The sequence below is a fragment of the Prionailurus viverrinus genome, chromosome X, assembly GCF_022837055.1.
Source record: "Prionailurus viverrinus isolate Anna chromosome X, UM_Priviv_1.0, whole genome shotgun sequence".
In the NCBI taxonomy this organism is placed as follows: Eukaryota; Metazoa; Chordata; class Mammalia; order Carnivora; family Felidae; genus Prionailurus; species Prionailurus viverrinus.
The window spans coordinates 116,920,892-116,944,568 of NC_062579.1; the positions used below are offsets into that span (position 1 = coordinate 116,920,892).

At 48.2% G+C, this 23,677-nt stretch overlaps 1 protein-coding gene across 4 annotated transcripts in view; it reads left to right on the forward strand.

Annotated features, from left to right (window-relative positions):
• Nucleotides 1-23,677, forward strand: part of MTMR1 (myotubularin related protein 1) — a 65,039-nt gene that overhangs the window by 27,174 nt on the left and 14,188 nt on the right. For 3 of the 4 annotated variants that reach the window (XM_047843165.1, XM_047843166.1, XM_047843169.1), the window contains 7 exons: nt 1,422-1,523; nt 1,837-1,920; nt 2,968-3,117; nt 4,049-4,237; nt 14,426-14,611; nt 15,526-15,732; nt 21,067-21,159. In XM_047843165.1, the coding sequence (XP_047699121.1) occupies nt 1,422-1,523; nt 1,837-1,920; nt 2,968-3,117; nt 4,049-4,237; nt 14,426-14,611; nt 15,526-15,732; nt 21,067-21,159 (1,011 nt within the window). The remainder of the gene's footprint in view (nt 1-1,421; nt 1,524-1,836; nt 1,921-2,967; nt 3,118-4,048; nt 4,238-14,425; nt 14,612-15,525; nt 15,733-21,066; nt 21,160-23,677) is intronic. The other variant, XM_047843168.1, reaches the window with a different exon arrangement.

Consider the following 23,677-nt stretch of genomic DNA (forward strand, 5'->3'; position numbering starts at 1 on the left):
TAGGGCCACGCTCCCAGCCCTAGGGCCAAGCTCCCAGCCCTCTCAGCTCATGCCAGGGAGCATTGCAAGATGTAGGGTTTGTTTCTTTTTTAACAAGTGGTACACAATTCAAAAGGTACCAAAGGTGTGTGTAGGAAAGAGTAAGTCTCTGTCCGCCCAACCCCCAGCCACCTTGTTCCACTCGTGCAGGCACCCGCTGTTTCCAACTTCCCTGCACATCCTGGGTGCACAAGCATGTATGTATGGTCTTTACAAATGTAGATGGTAGAATATTACATGGACCGTTCTGTCCCTTTCTTTTCCCCCTTAACAATATATCTTGCAAGCCCTCAACATCAGTACAGAAAGAACTGCTTCTGGTTTTTGTTGTTTTTTTTTTTTAATTTTTTTTTCAACGTTTATTTATTTTTGAGACAGAGAGAGACAGAGCATGAACAGGGAAGGGGCAGAGAGAGAGGGAGACACAGAATCTGAAGCAGGCTCCAGGCTCTGAGCTGTCAGCACAGAGCCCGACACGGGGCTCAAACTCACTGACCGTGAGATCATGACCTGAGCTGAAGTCGGATGCTCAACCGACCAAACCATCCAGGCGCCCCTCCTTCTGGTTTTTAACATCTCTTCAGTATTCCCTTAGCAGTACTATAGGTTATTTAGCCAGACCCTGTTGAGGGACATTTTAGTTCTTTCCCTTCTTCTCTGTTACAAGTAACATTGCGACAATAACCTCATCACTTCCCAAATTGCTCTTGCTCGTAATTTCTTTGTGGTCATATTTATCTTCGAATTACATGTAATGTTAAAGAAGACTGAGATTTTTGTGTTTAATCAATGGCATAGGTTTAAAAAGGTCAGGGGATCCTGTTCAAAGCAGTCTTGGGGAAAAGTCGGAGCCACATCACTAGGAGTGCTCCTGTGGGCTTGCATTCGGGCCCGCGGCCAGCAGCTTGCATGGTGGGGCATTTAAGAAACTGTGATTTTGAGAAACAGCATTATAATTTCTGTAAGGAGTGCACCGAGGGACATAGTATTTATGTGATACAGAGTCCTTGCTATGAGTACAGAGAGAAACCTCTGGTGCATTTCTGGTGTATGGATGGTGTAAAATCTGTAATCGACTTTTTAGGCAGCTAAAAGCTGATGATTCTGGGGCACAGCTTTAGCAGTAAGTGCACAGGACCCGGTCGCACATCTTCCAGGCACGAGCCACCTTCTTGGTTCCATTCTGGATGCGTTATTTCCCCAACATGTCCCCGTTTATTCCAGTTTCCAGAGTTGCTTTTATCTTGTGGGGAGTGTTTCTGTTCATTGGCTTTTGTTAGTAGAAGCAATATCTAACATGATTAATCTCATTATAGCATTGTGGCTGCCTCATAGATACTCAATAAATGTTGAATAAATGAGTTTTGCTAATTGTTTAATAGGATATGAGGAACTTGCGACTTGCTTATAAACAGGAAGAACAGAGTAAACTTGGGATATTTGAGAACCTCAACAAACACGCATTTCCTCTTTCCAATGGGCAGGTAAGTACACCCAAATAAACCATTTTTGCATGCATTTGGGGGGTGGGTGTCCAAAAGTCATGTTTAATTTTTCCTTTTTTTCAGAGGTTTCTTTCATCTCATTTCTCTCTGTTTGTAACTAATACCAGGATATTTAAAATTTGTCAGTTCTGTGTAACAATTAAGAAAACTGCCAACTTGTTGCTTCAAAATTTATAGGTTAAAGTAGAAATCTTAATCTATTCAGCTATGAGCTGAATGAAGAGCTTTAGTATTGGGTATATGATATAGCAGAGAAATATCAACATGTATATTTTGTATTTTTTGTATCCAGACTCTCTTTGCATTCAACTACAAAGAAAAATTTCCGATAAACGGATGGAAAGTTTATGATCCTGTATCTGAATATAAGAGACAGGTAAAGTATGATGCTTATCAAACCGAAAATAGTGGGTGGAGCTTTTTTTTCCCTTTTCTCAGAGGTTAGGAATGTATCGGAGAAGAAACCATTTGAAACAGGTTGTGCATGTGACTCCCTTAGCCTGTAGGCTCTTCATTCTCCCGATGCCACACCTTTCATTACGCTGCTCTTTGTCCTTTTTCCAGAGGCCAAGTGGAGTACAAGCACAGGGGTTTACAAAGCAAATTGGTTGGGGTGGGTTTTATTAGATACTCTGGTGATGAGTTGATGAATAAGGATCAAACCAATGGCTTAAATTAGATGATGTGTGTGGCCTGACTACATCAGTATGCTGTGGTGTTCCTATACCTATGTAGTTTTCAGTGCATTGTCAGTTTCAAGATGTTCTTATAAGAAACTGTTTGCATGACATTTAATCTTTCCCTCCACTGTATATTTGGTATGGTAGTTTACATTACTTATTTTATAGATGTTTGTAAAAAGTTTCTGTACATGTTCATGTACATGTTGTTTCCTAAACAACTTCCATGGGTTTTTCAAAGGCAACACCATCCTCATTCTATATAGAAAACACAACAAGAGGGGCACCTGGGTGGTTCACTTGGTTGAGTGTCCAACCCCTGGTTTCAGCTCAGTCATGATCTCACGGTTTCGTGAGTTTGAGCCCCACATTGGGGATTCTGTCTCTCCCTCTCTCTTTTCTCCTCCCCTGCTCATGCTGTCTCTGTCTCTCTCAAAATACATAAATAGACTTTTAAGAAAAAGAAAACACAACAAGAAATATATATATGGGATTCAATTCTAATATATAATTTCCATTTTAAAATATGTTTAGAAATTCTTCTGTTTCATTACATTTTTAGACATGGGTAAGAAGTGGATTATGTTAGATAAATATATATTTAAACTTTTAAGTAGCAATGAAAAACAAATTATAAATGGATTTTAGGGGAAAATAAGAAATGGATGTGGTTCATGCCTAGTACTTTTTGAAAGTATAAAAGTTTGCTCCCCCCCTCCCCCACCTTCTCTAACGTGCTGCAGGGCTTGCCAAATGAGAGCTGGAAAATATCCAAAGTGAACAGTAGCTATGAGCTCTGCGACACCTATCCTGCTGTCATTGTGGTGCCAACTAGTGTAAAAGATGATGACCTTTCAAAAGTGGCAGCCTTTCGAGCAAAAGGCAGAGTCCCCGTAAGTGATAAACATCATCACTCAGGCACAAACACACACTGTATGAGATCTAACATGGAAAGAACAAGACAGAAAAACTCTAGTGAACAAAATAGAAAGTGGAAAACTCAGCTGAAAAACCTCAAAAGGCAGCTGCAAATGAGGAAGGAGTGGCAAGAAAGCGTGCTCTTGCATTGACAGTATGTGCATCTCTGGTTTCCATGAGTCCTCTTAGAGCAAATACGCTTTCTTAGATGCTAAGTGGAATACTATAGCTGCACGACAGGGACATGATTACAAAACCAGACATAGGAGCCAGCAGGGGGTGAATTGTTTTAACCAGTTTTATCGAGGTATAATTGATACACAAAAACCTGCACATGTACAGCTTGATGAGATCGAACATATGTATACACCCGTGACCCTCTCACCATAATCAAGGAGGGAGTGAACGTTTTTGAACTTAGCATTTGTGGTCAGGTATAATCTCGAGTCTCTTGGCTGCTTAAGGAAAATGGGAGGTTTGGGGGCATAGTTTCAGATCCTGTAAGGGACCGTCTTCACTTTGCCCTCATCCTGCCACATATGTGATGGTTAAGATACAAAGATGTTTTTAAATTAGGAGACAAAATAAAACTAATCATTCAAATAGGAGTGGGGCTTGACATTAGTTATAGTTTGACTTAGTTTGTTTCTCGTAGAATACAATTTTAGTGGTGGATGGGGATTTTTGGAGCTTATCGAGTCAGACTCATTCCAACCTGACTCAAAAACAGTGAGTTCCATGGCCACTATCATGCTGTGCTTGGTTTTACTCATCATGTTTGAGAAAAGTACGCAGAAGAAGCTGTGCTTGAAGAGAGAACTTATTTTTAAGGCATGGTGATCAGGGGACAGGGGAATCAAGGTGATCAGGGGAACTGTACTAATGTTTGTTGCTTATAAACACCAGGTGTTATCATGGATTCATCCAGAAAGTCAGGCAACGATTACCCGTTGCAGCCAGCCACTTGTGGGTCCCAATGATAAACGCTGCAAAGAAGATGAAAAATACTTGCAAACAATAATGGATGCTAATGCACAGTCTCACAAACTTATTATCTTCGATGCCCGACAAAACAGCGTCGCTGATACCAACAAGGTACACTCTCAACAAAGTTGCAGAAACAGCGGATCTTTTCTTAATGCAGTGGCCATAGATTGTTTTGCGGTTCAGTTAGACTGCTGAGTTCCTCCCCACCTGAAGGTGGGCTCCATTGGAGGAGCCCATTGCTGTTCGTCCCTGCTATATGGCCTGTGGGCCTACATGTGGGGTCTCTTTCATGGCTTCTCCACAATCCATGGCTTCTCCACAATCCTGTCTGCTCCACTAGGTCAGCAAAGACCCAGAAAGCGAATTACCACCTAAAGAATCAAGTTTTAGTGAAATGATGGTGAGGCCGTTGGAAGTCCCTTTAACGTGTGACATATGTGGTCTCTGTTAGAACACGGTCACCTGTGTACAACCGGGCAAATACACAAAGTTTCCGTAAATCATATGCGGCAGTGGCATCTGCACACAGCTGCCATTTGATCCCCACCAGCCAAAGGGGGCAGGATCCTTCATACCCAGGCACAGCTATGAGACCACGCCTCCAGCACCTGGCCTCCAAGTAGGGAAGGCTCTCAACCGCGTCATTTCTGTTGCCCAAGAATGACTTTCTAACAGTGTGTTACTGCAGGTGTGCATCTGGCAGTCAGAGGACTTGGCCCTCTCTGTAAGTGCTTTCAGGGATCCGGAAGGTGGCGACAGCCTTACCGTCTCATGCTTACTTGTGAAATGACGCTTGGGTAACAGACGTGTAATGAGCACCTACTAGGGCCAGGTGCTGGGGAATACGAAGGTGGACCAGGCGAGGTGCTGTATCATAGGAGGTGTCAGCTCAACATGCAGGGGGGCCAGGAGAAGGCCTGGCTAGCCCTGCTTGTGAAGTTGGACAAGGCTTCACGGAGTAGGAGGCATTTGAGTGGCTTTTGTGGTAGGTAAGAAGAGACGGGCGCGGGTCCCTATCTAACAGTGTTGCAGAGCACGTCGCTCATGAGACTGGCACAAAGGAAGAGGTCTGAGGGTGTGGTCACCAACCCCATGCCCAGCCTGTGTCCCCTCAGCAGTGCTTGGGAGTGTCTGTGCCGGTTCTTGCTACGGTGATTATTCTGTCATTGACCATGATCTCCAAAACCCCTACCTCATGCCTCCTCTGCTCACTCTTGAGAGAAGCCATTACCTTCTCCTTTGTAGGTCAAACAGGGCATCGGACATGGCATTTTCCCTCAGTCCTTGGGTGCCTGCTGTGTGTCAGGGCTTGCTAGGCACTGGGGAGAGACACTGAGCAAGCAATCACGTAGTGTGCCAAGTGGCATCCAGTGTGACATGGAGAACATAAAGCGTGCTCTGAGGGAGGGTCAAAGGAGCACGGTTATTTGCTTCATGACCCTGGCAGCGACTTTATCCCTCTAGACCACAATTGCCTCGTCTCTAAAATGAGACTGGTGGTACGCCTACTTCCTGGAGTCAACGTGAAGGAGGTCCTCTAAACGGCCTGGGACAGGGCCTGTCCCAGAGAGAGCATTTGGGTTCATGTTAGCCATCCCCATTCCTGACCTCAGAGTAAAATGCTCTGTCCGCTTGGCCTTCGTGACATCTCGGCCCTCAGATCTCTCTCCAGCCTGGCCTGCCCAGTCTCCTTCACTAGCCCCTCCCCCCGTTCCCAACCTCCAAATGGTGGTGCTTCCTGAACTCCATACGGGCTCCTCTTTTGTACTTTTCACCATCTCCCCGGGGCCATTTTCTCCAATGCCGTGACTCCAGACACCCTCTGTATGTTGAATTTGACACCCAGATTTCCATCTCACCCTGATCCCTCCTGAAGTCGTGATAGCATTTCCATCCACTTGCCTGGTTGACATCTTTGCTCAGCCATCCCCCAGGTAATGGCTTCAGTGTGTCCAAATTGGCCTGAGAGGTGGGGCCATGAGAACCCTTGGCTTCCCAATCCATTCTGCTTGGCTTTTCCTCCAGGCTCTGCCCTTGGTGCCCTTGCATCCTGGCCAGGTTTCTGACCTCGCTGTAAGCCCCAGGCGCGTCTTCTCCAAGATGGGAGACGTAGTGAGTGGCATAGGGTGTGTAAGCATGAAAACTGAGAACGATGTGTGTAGCAGCCACAGTACGTGATGCCCATGAGCTTGCCAACCCAGTTGTGTGGCCGGGGGGGGGGGGGTGGATGACTGGTGGTGCCAGTTATGGATATGGACAAGACTGGCAGAGGAACGGGCTGAGGAAGGAGATGGGCAGGAGAGGAGTTGCCCTCGGCCCTGTGCAAATTAGCGCAAACAACTGGGTGGCTTACAACAACACAAGTTTCTTCTCTCACAGTCCAAGAGGACAGAAGTCTGCAATCTGTCGGGGCTGTGATCCCTCTTAAGGGCTTCAGAGGAGACTCTGTTCCTTGCCCCTTCCAGCCCCTGGAGGTTGCTCTGTGTGTGTAGCCACAGTGCATCCATCTCTCCCTCGGCTCTCTACAGGGGCTTCTCATCCACGTGTCTGTGTCTTCCCCCCTCTCTCTTCTGAGGGTACCTTTGATGGCTTTTAGGGTTCGCCCAAGATAATCCAGATGGTCTCTTCATCTCAAGATCCTTGACTTTATGAGTCAAAGACCCTTTTTCTAAAAGAGGTCACGTTCACAATCACCCAGGATTTGATGTAGATATCCGGGGGTGGGAGGGAGTGTTTTTCAGCCTCCCACAGGGGGTCATTCATAATTAGCTCCCCATGCTCCCTTAACTGGTGCGTCGTTAACCCCGTCCATCTTTCTACCTGTCTGTGATGTCGCAGCACTATCCCAGCACAACGAGAAGGCCGAGAAACTCTGTACTCACAGAGGCACTCTTCTAAACATCCAAGAGAGCAAGGGTGGCCCGCTGTGTGTGATGTCACGTGGAAGACACGGAAGCAGGACAGCAAACTGCATGTCTACGATGATTTTAACTGTAGTGGTGTGGTGTCTCAGAAGTGAGCAAGGACATTTATCTGTCTAGGTCCTGGTTAACTCTTCTGCATGTAATATCATGTCACCTGCAAGCAGAGATGCTTTACTTCTTCCTTTCCGATCTGGATGCCTTTTATTTCTTCTTCGTGCCTAATTTCCCGGCAAGAACCTCTATCTAGTACCATGTTGGATAGAAGGGGTGCACGTAGTCAGCCTTGTCTTGTTCCTCATCTTAGGGGGAAAGCTTTCAGTCTTTCACCATTGGGTATATCAGCTGTGGGTTTTTCATCATGCCCTTAACTGGGTTAAGGAACTTCCTTTTTGTTGTTAGTTGTTTGAGTAGTTTTATCACGAAAGGTATTGGATTTTCAAAGGCCTTTCCTGTATCGAGATGATAGTGGTTTTTTTTTTTTTTTTTCCTTCATTTTAGTACTCTGGTGTATTACGCTGACTGGCTTTTGTATATTGACCATTGTAGTGGGTTGAATAGTGTCACCCAAAAGTTCATGTTCATTTGGAACCTCCGAATGTGACCTTATTTGGAAATAAGGTCTTTGTATATGCAATTAATGAAGATGAGGTCATACTGGAGGAGGGGGGGGCCTAAATCCACTGACTGGCATCCTTGTAAGAAGGCCACATAGAGACAGACACAGACAGGGAAGGTGGCCATGTGATGACTGAACAGAGATGGGAGCACCGCAGCTGCATGCCGAGTGGCACCAAGCATTGCCACCAAAAGCCCGGAGCAAGGTGTGCAACAGTGTCCCTCAGAGCCTCCGGAGGGAAGCAAGCTTGCCACACACGTTGATCTCGGACCTCTAGCCTCTGGAAGTGTGAGGGAATAAGTCTGTGTTGTTTTGTGCCCCCTACTTTGTGGTACCTTGTTGGTGCAGCCCTAGGAAACTCGTACAACCCCCTTACATTCCTGGAGTCAATCCCCCTCGGTCATGGTGTCCAATCTCCTTCGTATGCTGCGAGATGTGGTTTGCGAGTGTTGTGTAGGGGTTCCCTGCAGTGTGGTGTCCATATCATGGCCAGAGTGATCTTCTCAGTGTCTGGCTCTCAGTGTCTCGCACAGTCTCAGCGCGTGGAGGCAGCGACATCTACTTCCTGAACGGGGCCTTGAAAGCCCTCCCCCAGCCCGGCCCTTCCTTGCTATCTCCACAGCTCCCAGGGCCACATCCCCCCTGTGTGCTGCTGCTTTCAGTTCCCATAGCGGGTCCCAGTGTCCCCTCAGAGCCTTCGCCCCCACAGCTAAGCACTCCCCCATCCTTGAGATGACACCTCAAGTGTCACTTCGTCGGGGAGGTCTTTCCAGATGAGCGGAGCTCCCCCTGCGCTGTGGCACCTGGCACATTTTGTAGCTCTGAGCACGGTAGCACTTCCTCACTCAGTGCATAGCTAGCAGCTGGGCTGTTGGGTCCATGGTGGCAGGGAAGGGACTGTTGTGAGGACCCCCAGAACCCAGCTAGGACACAATAGCTGCTCCATGGCTGGAACGAGGGGTCGGGTGGATCAGGTTGGGTTCATCTCTCAGTGGATAGTTGCCATGTAGGGGATCCGATGACAGGTCACGTTGTATGTTAATTTCAAAAGTCCAGACTCCATTGTGGAACCACTGTGATGTCACCAAAGGGTTTTGAAGTCTGATTGTTTCTTGAGAGAGTGAAAATGGGGGGAAGGAATTTAGTTTTAACTGTTGGATTTGCGGAGCCTGTGTGGGGAAGAGAATGCTGTGGAGCTCAGTGAAAGGTCAGGTTGAACGTTAGGGTTCGGGCCCAGTAGCATGCTAGGTGGTGGTTACAGGCTGGGGGCGGGCAGGGGTGAGGCCACCAAAGGAGTCCAGGTTGTGCGAGCCATCTGTGGAGGACAGGAGATGGATTAAGGGAGGGAGGGGTGTTTCAAGTGGTGGGAGGAGACCCCAAGGAGGGAGGGAGCGGCCCGTCCTAGATGCCAGGAGAGGAGGAGTGTCCAGCAGGAGAACTGGGAGTGAGAGGAGTCTTAGCTTAGAGTGCTCCAACAAAATATTGTAGGCTGGGTGGCCTATGAAGAACAGACATTTCTTCTCTCACAGCCCTGGATTCTGGGAAGTCCAACCTCATGGTAATAGCAGACTCAGTATCTGCCTGACTTGTAGATAGCCACCTTTTCGCTGTGTCTTCACACTGCCGAGAGTAGAAAGAGGCACTCTCTTTTCTGTCTCTGAAAAGAGCACTGATGCCTTCATGAGGGCTCCCCCCTCACCACCCGATCCCCTCCCAAAGGCCACACCTTCTCACACCATCATTTTGAGGATTAGGGCTTCAGTGCATGGATTTGGGGGATGCAAATACGCAGCCCACACCTGGAGAGAGATGTGTGGACTCTGCAGTCTCAGGGTGTGGGGACCCTGTCCCGCCACTTCATGCCTTTGGCCTTTGGCAGTTGCCTGCCCTCTAGGAGGCTTCCGGTCTGTCACGCAGGAGCCCTCCCTGCTGAGGAGGATGGGCAGACGGTTGGGCTGACGGCCTGCTAGGCCATCACCAAGTGTGGGCCAGCTGGTCTGAAATCAGAGAAACTTGAGTCCATCCTTCAGCTGGCTGCTCCCCAGGGGTGTGTGTGTTTCTCTTTCTCGTGAGGGCTGGGGATGACGCTGCCGCCACTGCTGTCAGCTTGGCCTTGGGGCCGGTGGGTAACAGCGTCCCAACATCTCCGGCTTCTCCCCAGAACCCTGCTTTGCCCTATACAGGGAGGTCTGGTCAGCAAAGTCTGGTCTTCCAGAATGCTCTGAAACCCCTCCCCCTGTTTGTTCTGGGGTACAGGTGGGACCCCTTCTCAGCCTCCCTCCCTTTCCATGTCAAGACCTCCAGATGCCTGTTCTCTGTGTCCGTTTTCTTCCATAAGCCCATTTCCTGATTTTCATTTGTCTTATTTGTGTCTTTAGTAATCGGTTTCTGGGCAACAAATTGCCTTTAAAAAGCTTCTCTGGTTGTCCTCCTTAGCACGTGCTTCCTCCGTGCTGAAGTGCTGGATAAGCTTGAGCCCAGCACACCACCTCACAGAGTGGCCTCCCTGGGCCTCTGGGCTCTGTCAGGCGGGGACTGGGTCCAGTACCTCCACCTGGCACAGGGCTACGAACATGGAAAGTGCTCGGTGAGGTCATCACTTCGTAGTGCTTGAGAATCTTGTGGGGCGGGAGGCACTAAGCCTTGCGTGGATTAGCATTACTATAACTGGTTTTACTTCATTTAATTGGCATTTAATTTGCATAGCGGTGCTTTGAAGGTTTCACAGGTGGGAAAGTTGGGGTGCAGAGAGATGAGGAGGACCCTGTAACCATCTGGGTGGCAGAGCTGGGATTACAAGCCCATTTCCCCTACCGCCGAAGCCTGCGCCTTTAACCTCCATTCTATGCTGTTACTACCTTAATCGGCAGTGTTTTCATTGGATGCTTAGGTTATTTTTTTAAGAAAAGATGATTATGTCATAGAGGCAGGGCTGTGCTCCAGACTGCTTTGTCCATAGTGGGTGTTCCAAAGTGTTTCCTTGAAGCAAAAGCGTCTCCTATAATTCTGTGGAATAACCTGAAGTATAGCTGGCATCCAAATATATGAAATTCTTTTCCTGCCAGTCACATTTGCCACTTGCAAACTTTATCTCCTACTTAGCACCTGCTCCCATGTCCGTGTCTGGGCTTTCAGCCAGCCACCTGCAGTCCTGTCTTCCCCGGAACGACTTGCCTTCTGAGTTTTTAGATGCAGCCTGTCTTCTCGGACCTCAGCCTCTTGTGCCAGGTTGTTCCACAGCCTGTCCCTAGAGCCTCCTGGCTCCCTCTCAGCCCTGGCCTCCTTAGGCTGTCTGCCTTCTGTCCTCCGGCCAACACCTTTGGCCCACTAGCCCTTTGGCACCCCACCCGGCCCAGTTCAGTTCTCCTGCCCGTCTTTGTCCTGCCGGCACCCCAGACTGCCGAAAGTGCCGTGAGAACAGAGGCTCACAATGTGCAGGTTGGAACCACTCCAGATTCACGCTGGAATTCTCCAGCCTCTGAGGCCCTTGGTGGTGCTTGGAAGTCCCTCCTCCGGATCCCCTAGGCTCTCCAGAGACCACTTCAGCCCCTTTTTGACTCTTTTCTAATATATGACCCTGCCCCACCCCATTCATCCTCGGCAGCTAACCTTGCCCTTCTTCTTTTTTTTTATTTTTTAACATTTTTATTTATTTTTGAGAGAGACAGAGGGTGAGCGGGGGAGGGGCAGAGAGAGAGGGAGACGCAGACTCTGAAAGGAGGCTCCAGGCTCTGAGCTGTCCACACAGACAGTTCGACCCAGGGCTCGAACACACGAACTGCGAGATCATGACCTGAGCCGAAGTCGGACGCTTAACTGACTGAGCCACCCAGGCGCCCCCTAACCTTGCCCTTCTGCACAGAGGACAAACCAACCCTCAGGACCACTCTCCCCTCCTGCCACCGTATCCAGAAACTACCTTGTACTGCCAACCATGGAAGCCTCCTGTAATGGTGGAGGGGTGCCTTCCTCTCTGCCCTCCTTGCCATGAAGCCTTTCCCATCTACACAGATAAGCTCTCTCTCCAACCACTGTCACTGTCCCCTTCCAGCTGGCACTGCCATTTTCTTGCCCTTTACACATGGACCTCTCGGAGGGGTTTTCTTGCTGCCCCATCGCTCACTTGCCCCTCACGCCGTGAGACTAGCTCATCCCATCTCTGTGCTCACCCAGTACTTCCTCATCACGAAATCCAGTGCATATTTTCCAGTTCTTATTTTCCTTGCCTTCTCAACCTTTTGACGTAGTTCAGTACTTGTTCTCTTTTTCTTTTTCCTCTGGTCTCTGGCTGCTCTTCTCCATCCCTTTTGTTTTATGTGCCTTAAATGTTGGCCTTCTTCAGGCTTCTGGCCTATGCTTCTGTCTTCACTTACATGCTGTCCTTGGATGCATGTCCTTAAACATGCCAGTCCTCTGTCCTCCAGTATCCTGCAAATGCCCGTGACTTTGAATTGCTGGCCACAGCTCAGACCTGTCTTCTGAGCTCCAGACCTGCTGCCCACAGACTCTTCTACTTACATTTCTCCCAGGCATCTTACGCTCACTACACACACAGCTGAATGCTTGATCTGTTCTGTAATAGTCTGTATCTCAGGAAATGGTTCCACCAACTCTTGGGTCACCCAGCCTGGAGCCATCGGTGTCCCGGCCTCCTCATGTCCTACTTACTTCTGTTGCCCCCTAAATATCTCCAGTCGGGTGCATCTGTCTGCCCTGCTGCTTGCACCGGGATTCTCTCAGCCACGTGAGTGCCCATCTCTGAGCTGGTCTACCCGTGGGGGTCCCAGCCCCCTCCAGGCCCTTCCACCCAGCGCAGTCAGTGTGGACTCCACAGTGCAAGTCTGGTGGTACCCTCCCCACACTTGTGTGCAGTCTGGCCCTCCCCTTGCCAACGCCATCTGGTCCTGGGCCGTATCTCACACTGCTCTCACCACTGCCATGGGGTCCTCTCAGCTGAACTTGCCTGCATCTCGGGAAGCCGTGTCCTCCCCCATCTCTGGGCATCCACACACCATAGCCCCTCTGCCCTGTGTATTCTTGACCTTCCTCCACACGGCAAAGCTTTCCTGACTTGTGTTTTCTTCTGTCCCCCTGGGAGCCTCCCGGGCCTGGCCGTGCATGCCCAGTATACCCTGTTCTCTCCTGCAGCAAAGGACTTGCCCCCCTGTGCTGCATGTGCCCTCTCCTCACCTGCGTACCCTGCTGGATTTTGAGTGCCTGGAGGACCAGGGTCTCTGCTTGTTCATAATTGTCACCCCAGCATTTCGCTCCAGGCCAGGCGTAATACCTGCTCAGATGGTGGTTGGAGCCTAACTGAAGAATGTGGTCTTTGGGTTCACAGATGCACTTATGATGTGTTTCGGAGATAAAGTTCCTATACTGTTACTCAGGCTATTTTAACCATTCCAGAGTTCACAATTCAATGACTTCTGATAATAGTCACAGTTTTGTGTGACAGTCCCCACTGTCTAACCCCAGAATGCTTTCATAGACCCGAATAGAAACCCTGTGCCCACTGGCAGCTGCTGCCCATTCTCCCCTCCCCCCAGCCCCTGTCAACTGCGTATTGACTTCCTGTCTGTATAGATTTCCTTGTTTTGGACCTTTCATATAAATGGAATCCTACAATATGTGGTCTTTGGGGCCCGGATTCTTTCAGTCAGTGTAATGTTTTTAAGGTACTTCATTCCTCTGTGTCGCTGTGTGATGTTCCACAGTATGCAGAGACCACCTTTTGTTGATCCATTCATCCACTGATGCACATTTGGCTTGCTTCCAGTCTTTGGCTATGGTGAATAGCGCCGCTGTGGTGTTTCATGTACAGGTTTTTGTTGGGAGTGGAACCGCTGTGTTACGTGGTAATTCTGTGTTTAAATTTGAGGAGCCACCAAGCTTTTTCCCACAGAGACTGCACAGTTTTAATTCCCACCGGCAATATATTAAGGTTTCAATATCTCGACATTCCCATCATGGATGGATTTTGAATGTTGAATATAAGCTAACTATAGGCCAGATTTTGTTAGGAGATTACCAAAGAGCCAGCCATATCCCCCACTTTTGTTTCATTTGCATTCTCCTTTCAGTGGCGTAAACTTCCCTGTTTTGAGATTTACAAATAGTTTGATTATACAGAAATGTTGCGGTAGTACAACCTTCCTCTGTTCAGACAGATAGCACTAAGAGAACCCTTAAAAATCTAACTTACCTAGAGTAGGATCCAGTTGTTAATGGCTTAGAAACTGATGACGGGTGATGGACGATTGTTATGGGTTGAATCGTGTCTCCATAAAAAAATATGCTGAGGCCCTAACTCCTGGTACCTGTGAATGTGGCCTCATTCACAGGTGGGTCCTAATCCAGTCTGAGTGGGAGTCCTTAGTAGAAGAGGAGAGACAGACCCAAGGGGAATGCCATGGGACGATGAGGCAGAGATTCGAGTGATTGTCTATAAACCAGAACACCTGGGGCAACCAGAACCTGGAAGATGCAAAGACTCTGCCCCAAGAGGGTTCTGAGGGAGCACAGCCCTGCCAGAACCTTGATTTGGGCTCCAAACCGTGAGAGGACATTTCTGTTGTGTTAAGCCCCGTAGTTTGGGGTACTGTGTTCCAGCAGCCAGGGGAGAGTCCCGCGAGGATTGGCAGGCTGATTACAAAGAGATGAGTTTGTCGCTTCTTTAGTGCTCTCCGTGTGATAGCACTAGAAAGACTAGAACTGGGAACTCAGATGAATTGATGTATCTTTTGTTTTTCACAGGCCAAGGGTGGAGGATACGAAAGTGAAAGTGCTTACCCCAATGCGGAGCTCGTGTTCTTGGAGATCCACAACATTCACGTGATGAGAGAGTCCCTGCGTAAACTGAAAGAGATCGTGTACCCCTCGATCGATGAGGCACGGTGGCTCTCCAACGTGGATGGGACGCACTGGCTGGAGTATATAAGGGTAAAGCGGGCTGGTCCTTTACACGCTTTCTGGTTAAGATTTCTCTCTGTACCTGCCATAAATCTGGTCATCCACGTGGTTTCTCAACACTGGAAATAAGCACATCTTTGCTGTCACAGTTTCCACGGGCAGTATCCAGACGGTGGTCTTTGTTGGAGGGCTTCTGTGACATAAAAAGGGATAATGCTTGCCTCAGATCAGGTTTTTTTTTTTTTTTTTAATTTTTTTTTTTCAACGTTTATTTATTTTTGGGACAGAGAGAGACAGAGCATGAACAGGGGAGGGGCAGAGAGAGAGGGAGACAAGATCAGAAACAGGCTCCAGGCTCTGAGCCATCAGCCCAGAGCCCGACGCAGGGCTCGAACTCACGGACCGCGAGATCGTGACCTGGCTGAAGTCGGACGCTTAACCGACTGCGCCACCCAGGCGCCCCTCAGATCAGGTTTTTAAAGACCTTTGTGGCCCTTTAAAAAAGGACTGTATTGGGGCGCCTGGGTGGCGCAGTCGGTTAAGCGTCCAACTTCAGCCAGGTCACGATCTCGCGGTCCGTGAGTTCGAGCCCCGCGTCGGGCTCTGGGCTGATGGCTCAGAGCCTGGAGCCTGTTTCCGATTCTGTGTCTCCCTCTCTCTCTGCCCCTCCCCCGTTCATGCTCTGTCTCTCTCTGTCCCAAAAATAAATAAAACGTTGAAAAAAAAATTAAAAAAAAAAAAAAAAAAGGACTGTATTTACTGCTGTCATTTTTCTTCATGTAAGGTGTTCCCCACCCCCAATGTTACTGTTTCCGAGTGATCCTCAGTTGATTGCATTGTTTGGTTTATTGACCTGAACTTCTAGCATTCTTCACAGTCCTGGAAATTAAATGCTGTCCTAGAAATTAAATGTAGCCTGCTCTAATGTGCCTTCTTTTCTGAAGATGCTTCTTGCTGGGGCAGTAAGAATTGCTGATAAGATAGAATCTGGGAAAACTTCGGTGGTGGTGCATTGCAGCGATGGTTGGGACCGAACAGCCCAGCTGACCTCTCTGGCTATGCTGATGTTGGACAGTTATTACCGCACCATTAAAGGCTTCGAGGCTCTCATAGAAAAGGAGTGGATAAGCTTCGGACATAGGTTTGCCCTGGTAAGTTGAGACAGTGAGGTATGTGCTTGACTGTTCTTTCCCATGCATGTGCGTATCACACACACCACACATCTACACACACACACATATACACACGTGTGGGTTCTCTGTGTCTGACCCGAGTCACCATAATGGAAGACGATGGGCCCCTCAGCATTGTATGTTTTTTGGTAGGGCACTCTGGTTTTTAGAATTTTTTTTGGTGTAGGTGTGTTTTTTTTTTTATATAAATGAGGCAAAATTCATATAACAGAATTAGCCGTCTTCAGGCATACAGCTCAGTGGCATTTAGTACATTCACAACGTTGTGCAACCCCTACTTCTGTCTAGTTCCAGAACATTTCTCCACCCCATTAAGTAGTCACTTCTCATCTCCCTTCTCCCCCAGCCCCTGACAATCACTAACCTGCTTTCTATCTTTCTGAATTTGCCTGTTCTACGTACCTCATATAAGTGGAATCCTATAATATTTGTTTTTCTGTGACTGGCTTATTTCATTAAACACACTGGTTTTAAGGCTTATCCATATTCTAGCCTATGTAAAAATTTCATTCCTTTTCATAGCTGAATAGAATTCCCTTATATAGATAGACCACATTTTGTTTATTCATTTATGTTGGTGGATGCTTGAATTATTTCCAGCAGTACGCTATTGTGAATAATGCTGCTATGAACATTGGCCTACAAGTTTTTGCCATACACAGTACCACAAACTGAGTAGCTTAGACAATAGAAATGTATTGTCTCACAGTTCTGGAGGCCAGAAGTCCGAGGTCAAGGTTCTGGTAGGGTTGGTTTCTCCTGAGCCCCCTCTTCTTGGCTTGTAAGTGGCCGTGTTCTCACTCTGTCTCCATGTGGCCTTTCCTCTGTGTGCACCTCCCTGGTGTCTCTCTCTGTGTCCAAATTTCCTCTCCTTAGAAGGACACCAGTCAGATTGGATTAGGGCCTACCCTCCCACCTCCCTTTAATCACCTCTTTACGGACCCTATCTCCACATATAGTCACATTCTGAGGCCCTGGGGGTTAGGACTTCAAGACAGGAACTGGGGCAGTACAAAATTCAGCCCATAACAGCCTGCTTTCACACTTGGGTATATCCCTTTTAGTGGAATTACTGGGTCATCTGGTAGGTGTTCTTTTGTTTTTAAGTTTGTTTATTTTAAGAGTGAGAGCTCAAGTGGGAGAGGGGCAGAGAGAAAGGGGGACAGAGGATCTGAAACTGGCTCTGAACTGTCACCATGGACCCTGACGCGGGGCTCGATCCCATGAACTGTGAGATCCTGACCTGAGCCGAAGTTGGATGCTTAACTGACTGAGCCAACTGGGTGCCCCCATCATCTGGTACATATTTTTGTGCTTTAGTCCAAATGGCTGTTCCTTGTCCTTCTCGGGCCTTAAGCCATTGGGAATTCATCTTAACTGTGCATTGGAAAACTCCCTGAAGCCACATTCAGATCCACTTCTAGAAAGCAGGACGAGCAGTGGAGAGCTTCAGTGGCTCCCACCACGGGGTACCAAGTGCACTGTCCACGAGGAGAGGGAAAGGAAGTTCCACAGGCTTTGAGCCACATGCCCTTTGGGGGCTGTTGTCTGGTCCTCAGCTACATGCCTTCCCTGTCTGCGCCTTGGTTCCCTTCTCGAAGTGGAGTGTTGTACAGAGGAGGGGAGTTTGTGTACATTAGGTGCTCAGACAGGGCCTGGCCCGTGCTGGGTACCTTTTAGATCCTGTGCTTATTTTAAACATTATCGCGAACTCCTTTGTTCCTTCTCCCTGGGAGAGGAGAGAGTGTGGAGTTTTCCCCAATGTTTGCATCTGACCATCTCTGAAGGCTCCCAGGGCATTCTGTTCCACCTTTCCTCTCCACACCGTGTGTCCTGGAAGACAGGAGGCCAGCAGGGGCCCTTGACTAGGTGGGCAGTGCTAAATGCCACCTACTGAGACTCCAGTAGCGGCCCTGCACAGCACGCGTCAGGGCACGTGCACACATTCTCCCATCCCTACTTGCTGACGCTGGGGTTCGCGATGGTAGTGAGATCCTAGGATTGTTAATGGCTTCACTTTACTGAGCGGCACTGTGTATCCAGCACTGTGGCACGTATCATCTGCTTCAATCCTATAATGACCCTGAGCGGCAGCTGCTATAACTGGCAGTTGGAGGGAACTGACATTTCAGGAGTAGGAGTTATCTGACCGAGGTCACCCAACCATTGAGGGTTGAACCGGCATCCACACAGTAGTTTCCATCCTGCAGCCACCTTCTTGCTGCCTCCCTCTACTCTCCCTTCCCTTGAGTTCTGTCTAAGCTCCTGTCTGAGGCCCACTTCTGTCCTTGCCCCCCTGTTCCATCTTCTACCTCCTGGACATTTTCCCAGACCACTCTCTAACCTGCCACCGACCTGCCTCCATTTCCCCTCTTGCCTAGAGGGGTCCTACTGGTCTAGAAACCTGCCACTATTTATCCCTCTCTTGACCCGACTTCCCCCTCCATCTGTCACAACAGATACCTGCCCCCTCTGCAACAAAGCCCCTCACAGCTGTAGTCTGTACCCACTACTGCTGTTTCCTTTCAGGCTGTGTTGAACTCACTTCACCAGGCTTTCTCCTCACAACACCCACTCCAGCCCGAAGCTGCTTGTCACCACCACTGATGACTGCCACTTTGCCAAGTCCTTCTCTTATTTGGCCTGTGCACTGGAGGCTGTTGGTTCTTCCCTTCTTCTGGAAACTGTTTTTCTTCCCTTGGCTTCTAGGTCTCTATAGCCTTTTGAATTTCCTCTAGTCTTCTGGTCCTCCTTCTCTCCCCAGCATCGTGGTGTTGGGAGGCAGGCCTGGGGCTCAGTTCTCAGATCATTTCTCTTTTCTCTGCATGCTTAATACCTTAGTGATCCCGACTGGTCACTCATCTTTAAATATGTGTATTTCCAGTCTGCCATGTCCTCAGTGCCACTGATGCCCCCTTCCTTCTACCCTGCCCATCTCCCTTGGGGCTATGATGGCAGCCTAACTAGTTTCTCTATCACCTTTGTCCCCTTCCAATCCTTGTCCTTGCTACAGCCAGATGGAGTGTTCCAAGAAGCCCATCTGCTGCTGCCCACTGTGAATCTCTCCGAGCCCTCCCGTGGCCTGTGGGGTTGTGGGCAAACTCCTCAGCTCAACATTTGAGGCCCTTGGTGATCTGGTCTGGTCCACCTTACTAGCCTTGTTTTACCCCCCAACCCACCCCCTTCCACCTTTCCTCATGTCCAGCTACTTACGGTGCCCTTGGCATCCCCCCCTCCATGTTCCCACTGCTTCTGCTATAATGCACCTCTGGCCAGCCGGAAAGCAGGCACCTCCTTCCATCCTTCATGGTTTATCTCAAATGACACCTCCCCCGTGACTGTGACTTTCCTTCCTTGTCCCCTCTCTACCCCATCCTACGTTGGCCACTTGTTCCTTTGTGGCCCCCGGATACCCATCACAGACTTGGAAACCCTTAGAACATTTTATTGCCCTTGTTATTTACAGGTCTTTCTCTCAACTAGACCACGAGGGAATTACTCATTTAGCACAAGTACTGCATCTCATTTGTCTTGGTGCATCAGGTGTGTAGCCAAGAGCCTGGCCTCTACTGGACACCGTGAAACTTGCTGAAATTCCAAGGGCCAGGCAAGATGCCTTGCATCCACCATAGGAATTCAATAAATGCCTAGTAGAAGGATGAATCTTAAATTGTGAGCGGTCACGCCAAACTGTTCCCAAGGTGCCTTAAATACTGAAGAGCAGGCTCTACAAGTTATTTCTGTAAAGGAGAAGTGCAGAAATAAGGCAGTTGATGCAGCTGCTATGGAAAACAGTATGGCAGTTCCTCAAAAAAATTAAAAATACCGTATGATCCAGCAAATTCTGCTTTGGGGTATAGACCCAAAAGAAGTGAAAACAGAGACTCAGATATTTACACACCCATGTTTATAGCAGCATGACTCACGATAGTGCACGTGTAGAAGCAACCCAAGTGTCCGCCGACAGATGACTGCATGAACAGAATGTGGTCTGTCCATACAATGGAAGTAGTATTCAGCTTTAAAAAGGAAAGAATTTGACACCTACAGCGCAGATGAACCTTGAGGACCTTCTGCTGAGTGAAAGAAGCCAGTCACAAAAGGACATCTGTATGATTCCACTCCTAAGAGGTCACCGAGTCACATTCATAGGGACAGAAAGTAGAATGGTTGGTGCCAGGAAGGAGGAGTTAGTGTTAATGGGGAAGAGTTTCAGATTGGGAAGACGGAAGAGTTCTGGAGATTGATGGCAGCGATGGTTGCACAGCAATGTGAATGTCCTTCATACAACACTGAGCTGTATGCTAAACGTGGTTGAGATGGTCAATTTGATGTCATGTGTGTTTCACCACAATTACAAACCAGTAGAAAAGAAAGACCATATGCTGTAACTGCGAGGCGTGGATTTCCTTGTTTTTATGTCTTTCCTGCTGGCAGTTTCAGAGACCCAGTGTTTCTTGCACTTTCTCTATGCTGGTTGCATTGTATCTTCATGATGTTTTTTTTTTTTTTTCTTTTCCTTTCTTATCCTTTTGCTTACTTATCAGATTATTTGAGCGTTCTCTTAGAATGCTCATTCTGGAGCTGTTTTTTAACCTGACATTTTCAATGTTTTTGTCCTACTTATGTTTGGAATCCTTTTACCTTTTACTACGAATCTATTAATATGTTCAAAAATTACCACAAGGTGTGAAATATAACATTGGGTGTCAAGTATATCTCAAAATTGCAAACAGAATACAATACTGGACTTCCTTGAGCAAGGACTCCCCACCACCATTTCAAGTGTGAGATTTGGGGGTTTTCTGAGTCCTGTAGAATTGGTTAAAGCTTGTAGATTATTATTTTGATTCTCATACTTCATGACATTTCTGAAAAATGGGAAAACCTGCTTTTATGCTTGTGGAGAGAATGGAGTCGTAATGCGCTTCATGAGCTGCTAATTGGTAGTCTCACAGTGACACTGTGCCCTTGTGGTGGTGGCTGGGCTTGACCCCATCATTTGGACTGAAAAGTTTACTGGCTATTTGCTTGTAACTTCTTGATCTCAACTACAGTAAAGTAAAATTATAAAACCGTCAACATGGGAAAATACAGTACACTGAAATTTTGTTTCCTAAGAGTAATGGAAGTTCAATTCAGTGAACGTTGTTGAGTGCTTATTATGTGCCAAGAATTCTGTTAGGCCTTGGGACATACAAATGACACCTGATGCTTGTCACTAGGCAATTTTAAGTGACTATGGAGGAGTGTGGCCTGCATTAACATGCTTAACCTCTTATTTCTTTTCAGAGAGTGGGCCATGGCAATGACAACCATGCAGATGCTGACCGGTCCCCTATTTTTCTTCAGTTTATTGATTGTGTTTGGCAAATTACAAGACAGGTGAGTGATTTCAAGTATATTTCTGACCTTACAGTTTAAGATTATATAAACCTTCATGTTCATTCAAAATGAAGACATGTGTATGTATGTGAAAACAGGACCCCTTCCGTTATTTAGCTCAGTTTGATTCTAATTCACTTAGAAGTATAAGCAGAAAATTAGAAATGATCAACTTCACCACAAAAGTTCCATTCCTTGTGCAATGGCTTTTGTCAGTCATCCTGTCCGCCAGCTGTGCTCCAGTCCTCCTGCTGCTCTTGTCCCCTGTCAGGGTGAGAGTTCCCTGCTGGCTGGGTACAGGAAGATTCAGCCAGGTGTTAGAAATGGGGATGTGACTGAACTGCCCACGAGGGGGGTGTTAGACCCGGAACTCAGGAATCTCCATACCTACTCCAGGCCACAGCATCCCCAGTGCAGAGTCGGTGAAGTAAAGGAGTGTCCAGGAAGTGATGACAGATAGGGAGTTGCTGGTGCTGAGTTACTGGGTGCCTAGTTTCCAAACCCCAGTGCACGGAGCACTGGGAAGCAAGCTGGCCGCGCAGGTATCCTTCCCTGAGCTGGGTGGGTCCTGATGGCTTCGGCTTAAAGCATGGACTGCCATGAGGCATGTGCTATTTATTCCCTAGTCTCCAACATCCGAGCCCAAGTTTGGGGTCTTACCCTCATGACAGGAGATCAAGCCAGAGAGAGGAACTGAGACAGAGTGACCTATAGAGAGGGGTGAGGTGAGAGCAAGCCAGAGACACACAGATATACATGCAGAGACACACACAGACAGAAAGAGACAGATACAGACACAGAGGAAGAGACAAAGAGTCGCAGACGCAAAGGGACCAACACGGAGAGAATAAGAGGTCAGGAGTCCTCCCAGTGCCTGTGTGGGGAAGGAGTCCGAAGGTGGAGAACCATGGCCTGGGCCCTCTCCTTCCTGTTGGCCCAGAGGTCTGGCCTTAGCTGCTTTAGTCACGTGAAGGGGGCCAGCCGGAAAGACTGCTGGCGACCTCTAGTGACTCCACCAGCAGCCACGGTGCTCGTGACTGAGATTCCTGACCACATCAGCACCAACACCTTAGGGTCTTTTTAAAGGACCTCTGCCTCCCTGAGCCCGGAGAGTGCCCGATGTACCACCGTCTGTGAAATCTCTCACCGTGAGCCTCTGTACCGATGTGGGGGGATGTTGGGGGCAGGAGAGAACCACCACGCTGCTGATGCTGCCCCGCTCTGCCTCAGCCTGGACCGCTCGTGGCAGCGATTCCTCGAGGGCCATCTAGGGCACCCCAACCTCACTCTCCACCTGAGGGCTTACTGTCAGCACCTGGAAACTTGTAAAGATGCACATGCTTTGGCCCCGCCCCTGCAGACCCTTCCTCCCGTGGTCCTAGGGGGAAGCCCAGGTGTGTGTGGTTCTGCAAAGTTCCCCGGGTGATTCTGTGGTACCAGTGAGGTAGAAGGCCAGCATCCAGGCAGGGAGCTCCGTCCTAGTCCAGTCCTGTGGCTAGTAGCCTCAGCTTCCCTTGGGGACTTAGAGATGAAAACTCACATGGCACTGGACGTGGTGGTTTTCTTAAAATGCAGATTCTGATTTGTGAGTCTGGGCCCCGAAGCCTGAGAGTCTGCATTTCCCACAGATCTCCCCCAGTAGCAAGGATCTAGAGAGAGTGGCATACTTTCAGAAACAAGAAAGAAAAGAGGTGCCTGGGTGGCTCAATCGCTTAAGTGTCTGACTTCAGCTCAGGTCATGATCTCATGGTTTGTGAGTTTGAGCCCCACATCAGTCAGTGGGGAGCCTGCTTGGGATTCTCTCTCTCCCCCCTCTCCCCATTTGCATGTGAGTGCATGTGTGTGCTCTCTTTCAAAAATAAAAGAAACTTAATAAAAAAGGAAGGGGGTGGTGGGTAGGTTCTAATCAGCGAGAGGAGATCTCACAGAATGTGAGTCCTCAGGCCTGCACTTAGAACTTCCTCTTACTTTTAGGCCCACTTCCCCAAGCTGATGGGGATCTTCAGTTAGCTGAGTGCGAGGTCACAACTGGTTCAGAGCAGCCAGTTGGAGGGAAGACCCGGTGAGGGGGGGCAGGTCTCAGAGAGAGGTAGGCACCGACATTGACAGGATGAGTGACAGCTGACAGTGAACACATACTCAGAAAGCTGGGAGACTGGCCAGAGGTCTTATTGTAATGTAGCACCATGAACTTCTTGCTGTTTGTATTAATTGATTGAGCTGGTAACAAAATTAAATGATGGTTACATTCAGGTCAAAACAAAAAAGTATAAAATGCCTTTTAGAAAAATCACATTAAAAGGTTGAACACAAAAAATAATTCTGATGTTAAGTAGCTTCTCCCTCCCAAATGCCTAGGGGTGCGTGCATGTGTGTGTGTGTGTGATATCCTCAAACTGACTTCCATTCTCAATACTGCTTAGTGCCTATTTTCATGTCCAATCTATATATTTTTTGTGCTGTTTATTGGATTTTAAGAAAACAAGGGGTGTAGATTAGATTTCAGATGCCTCTCAGC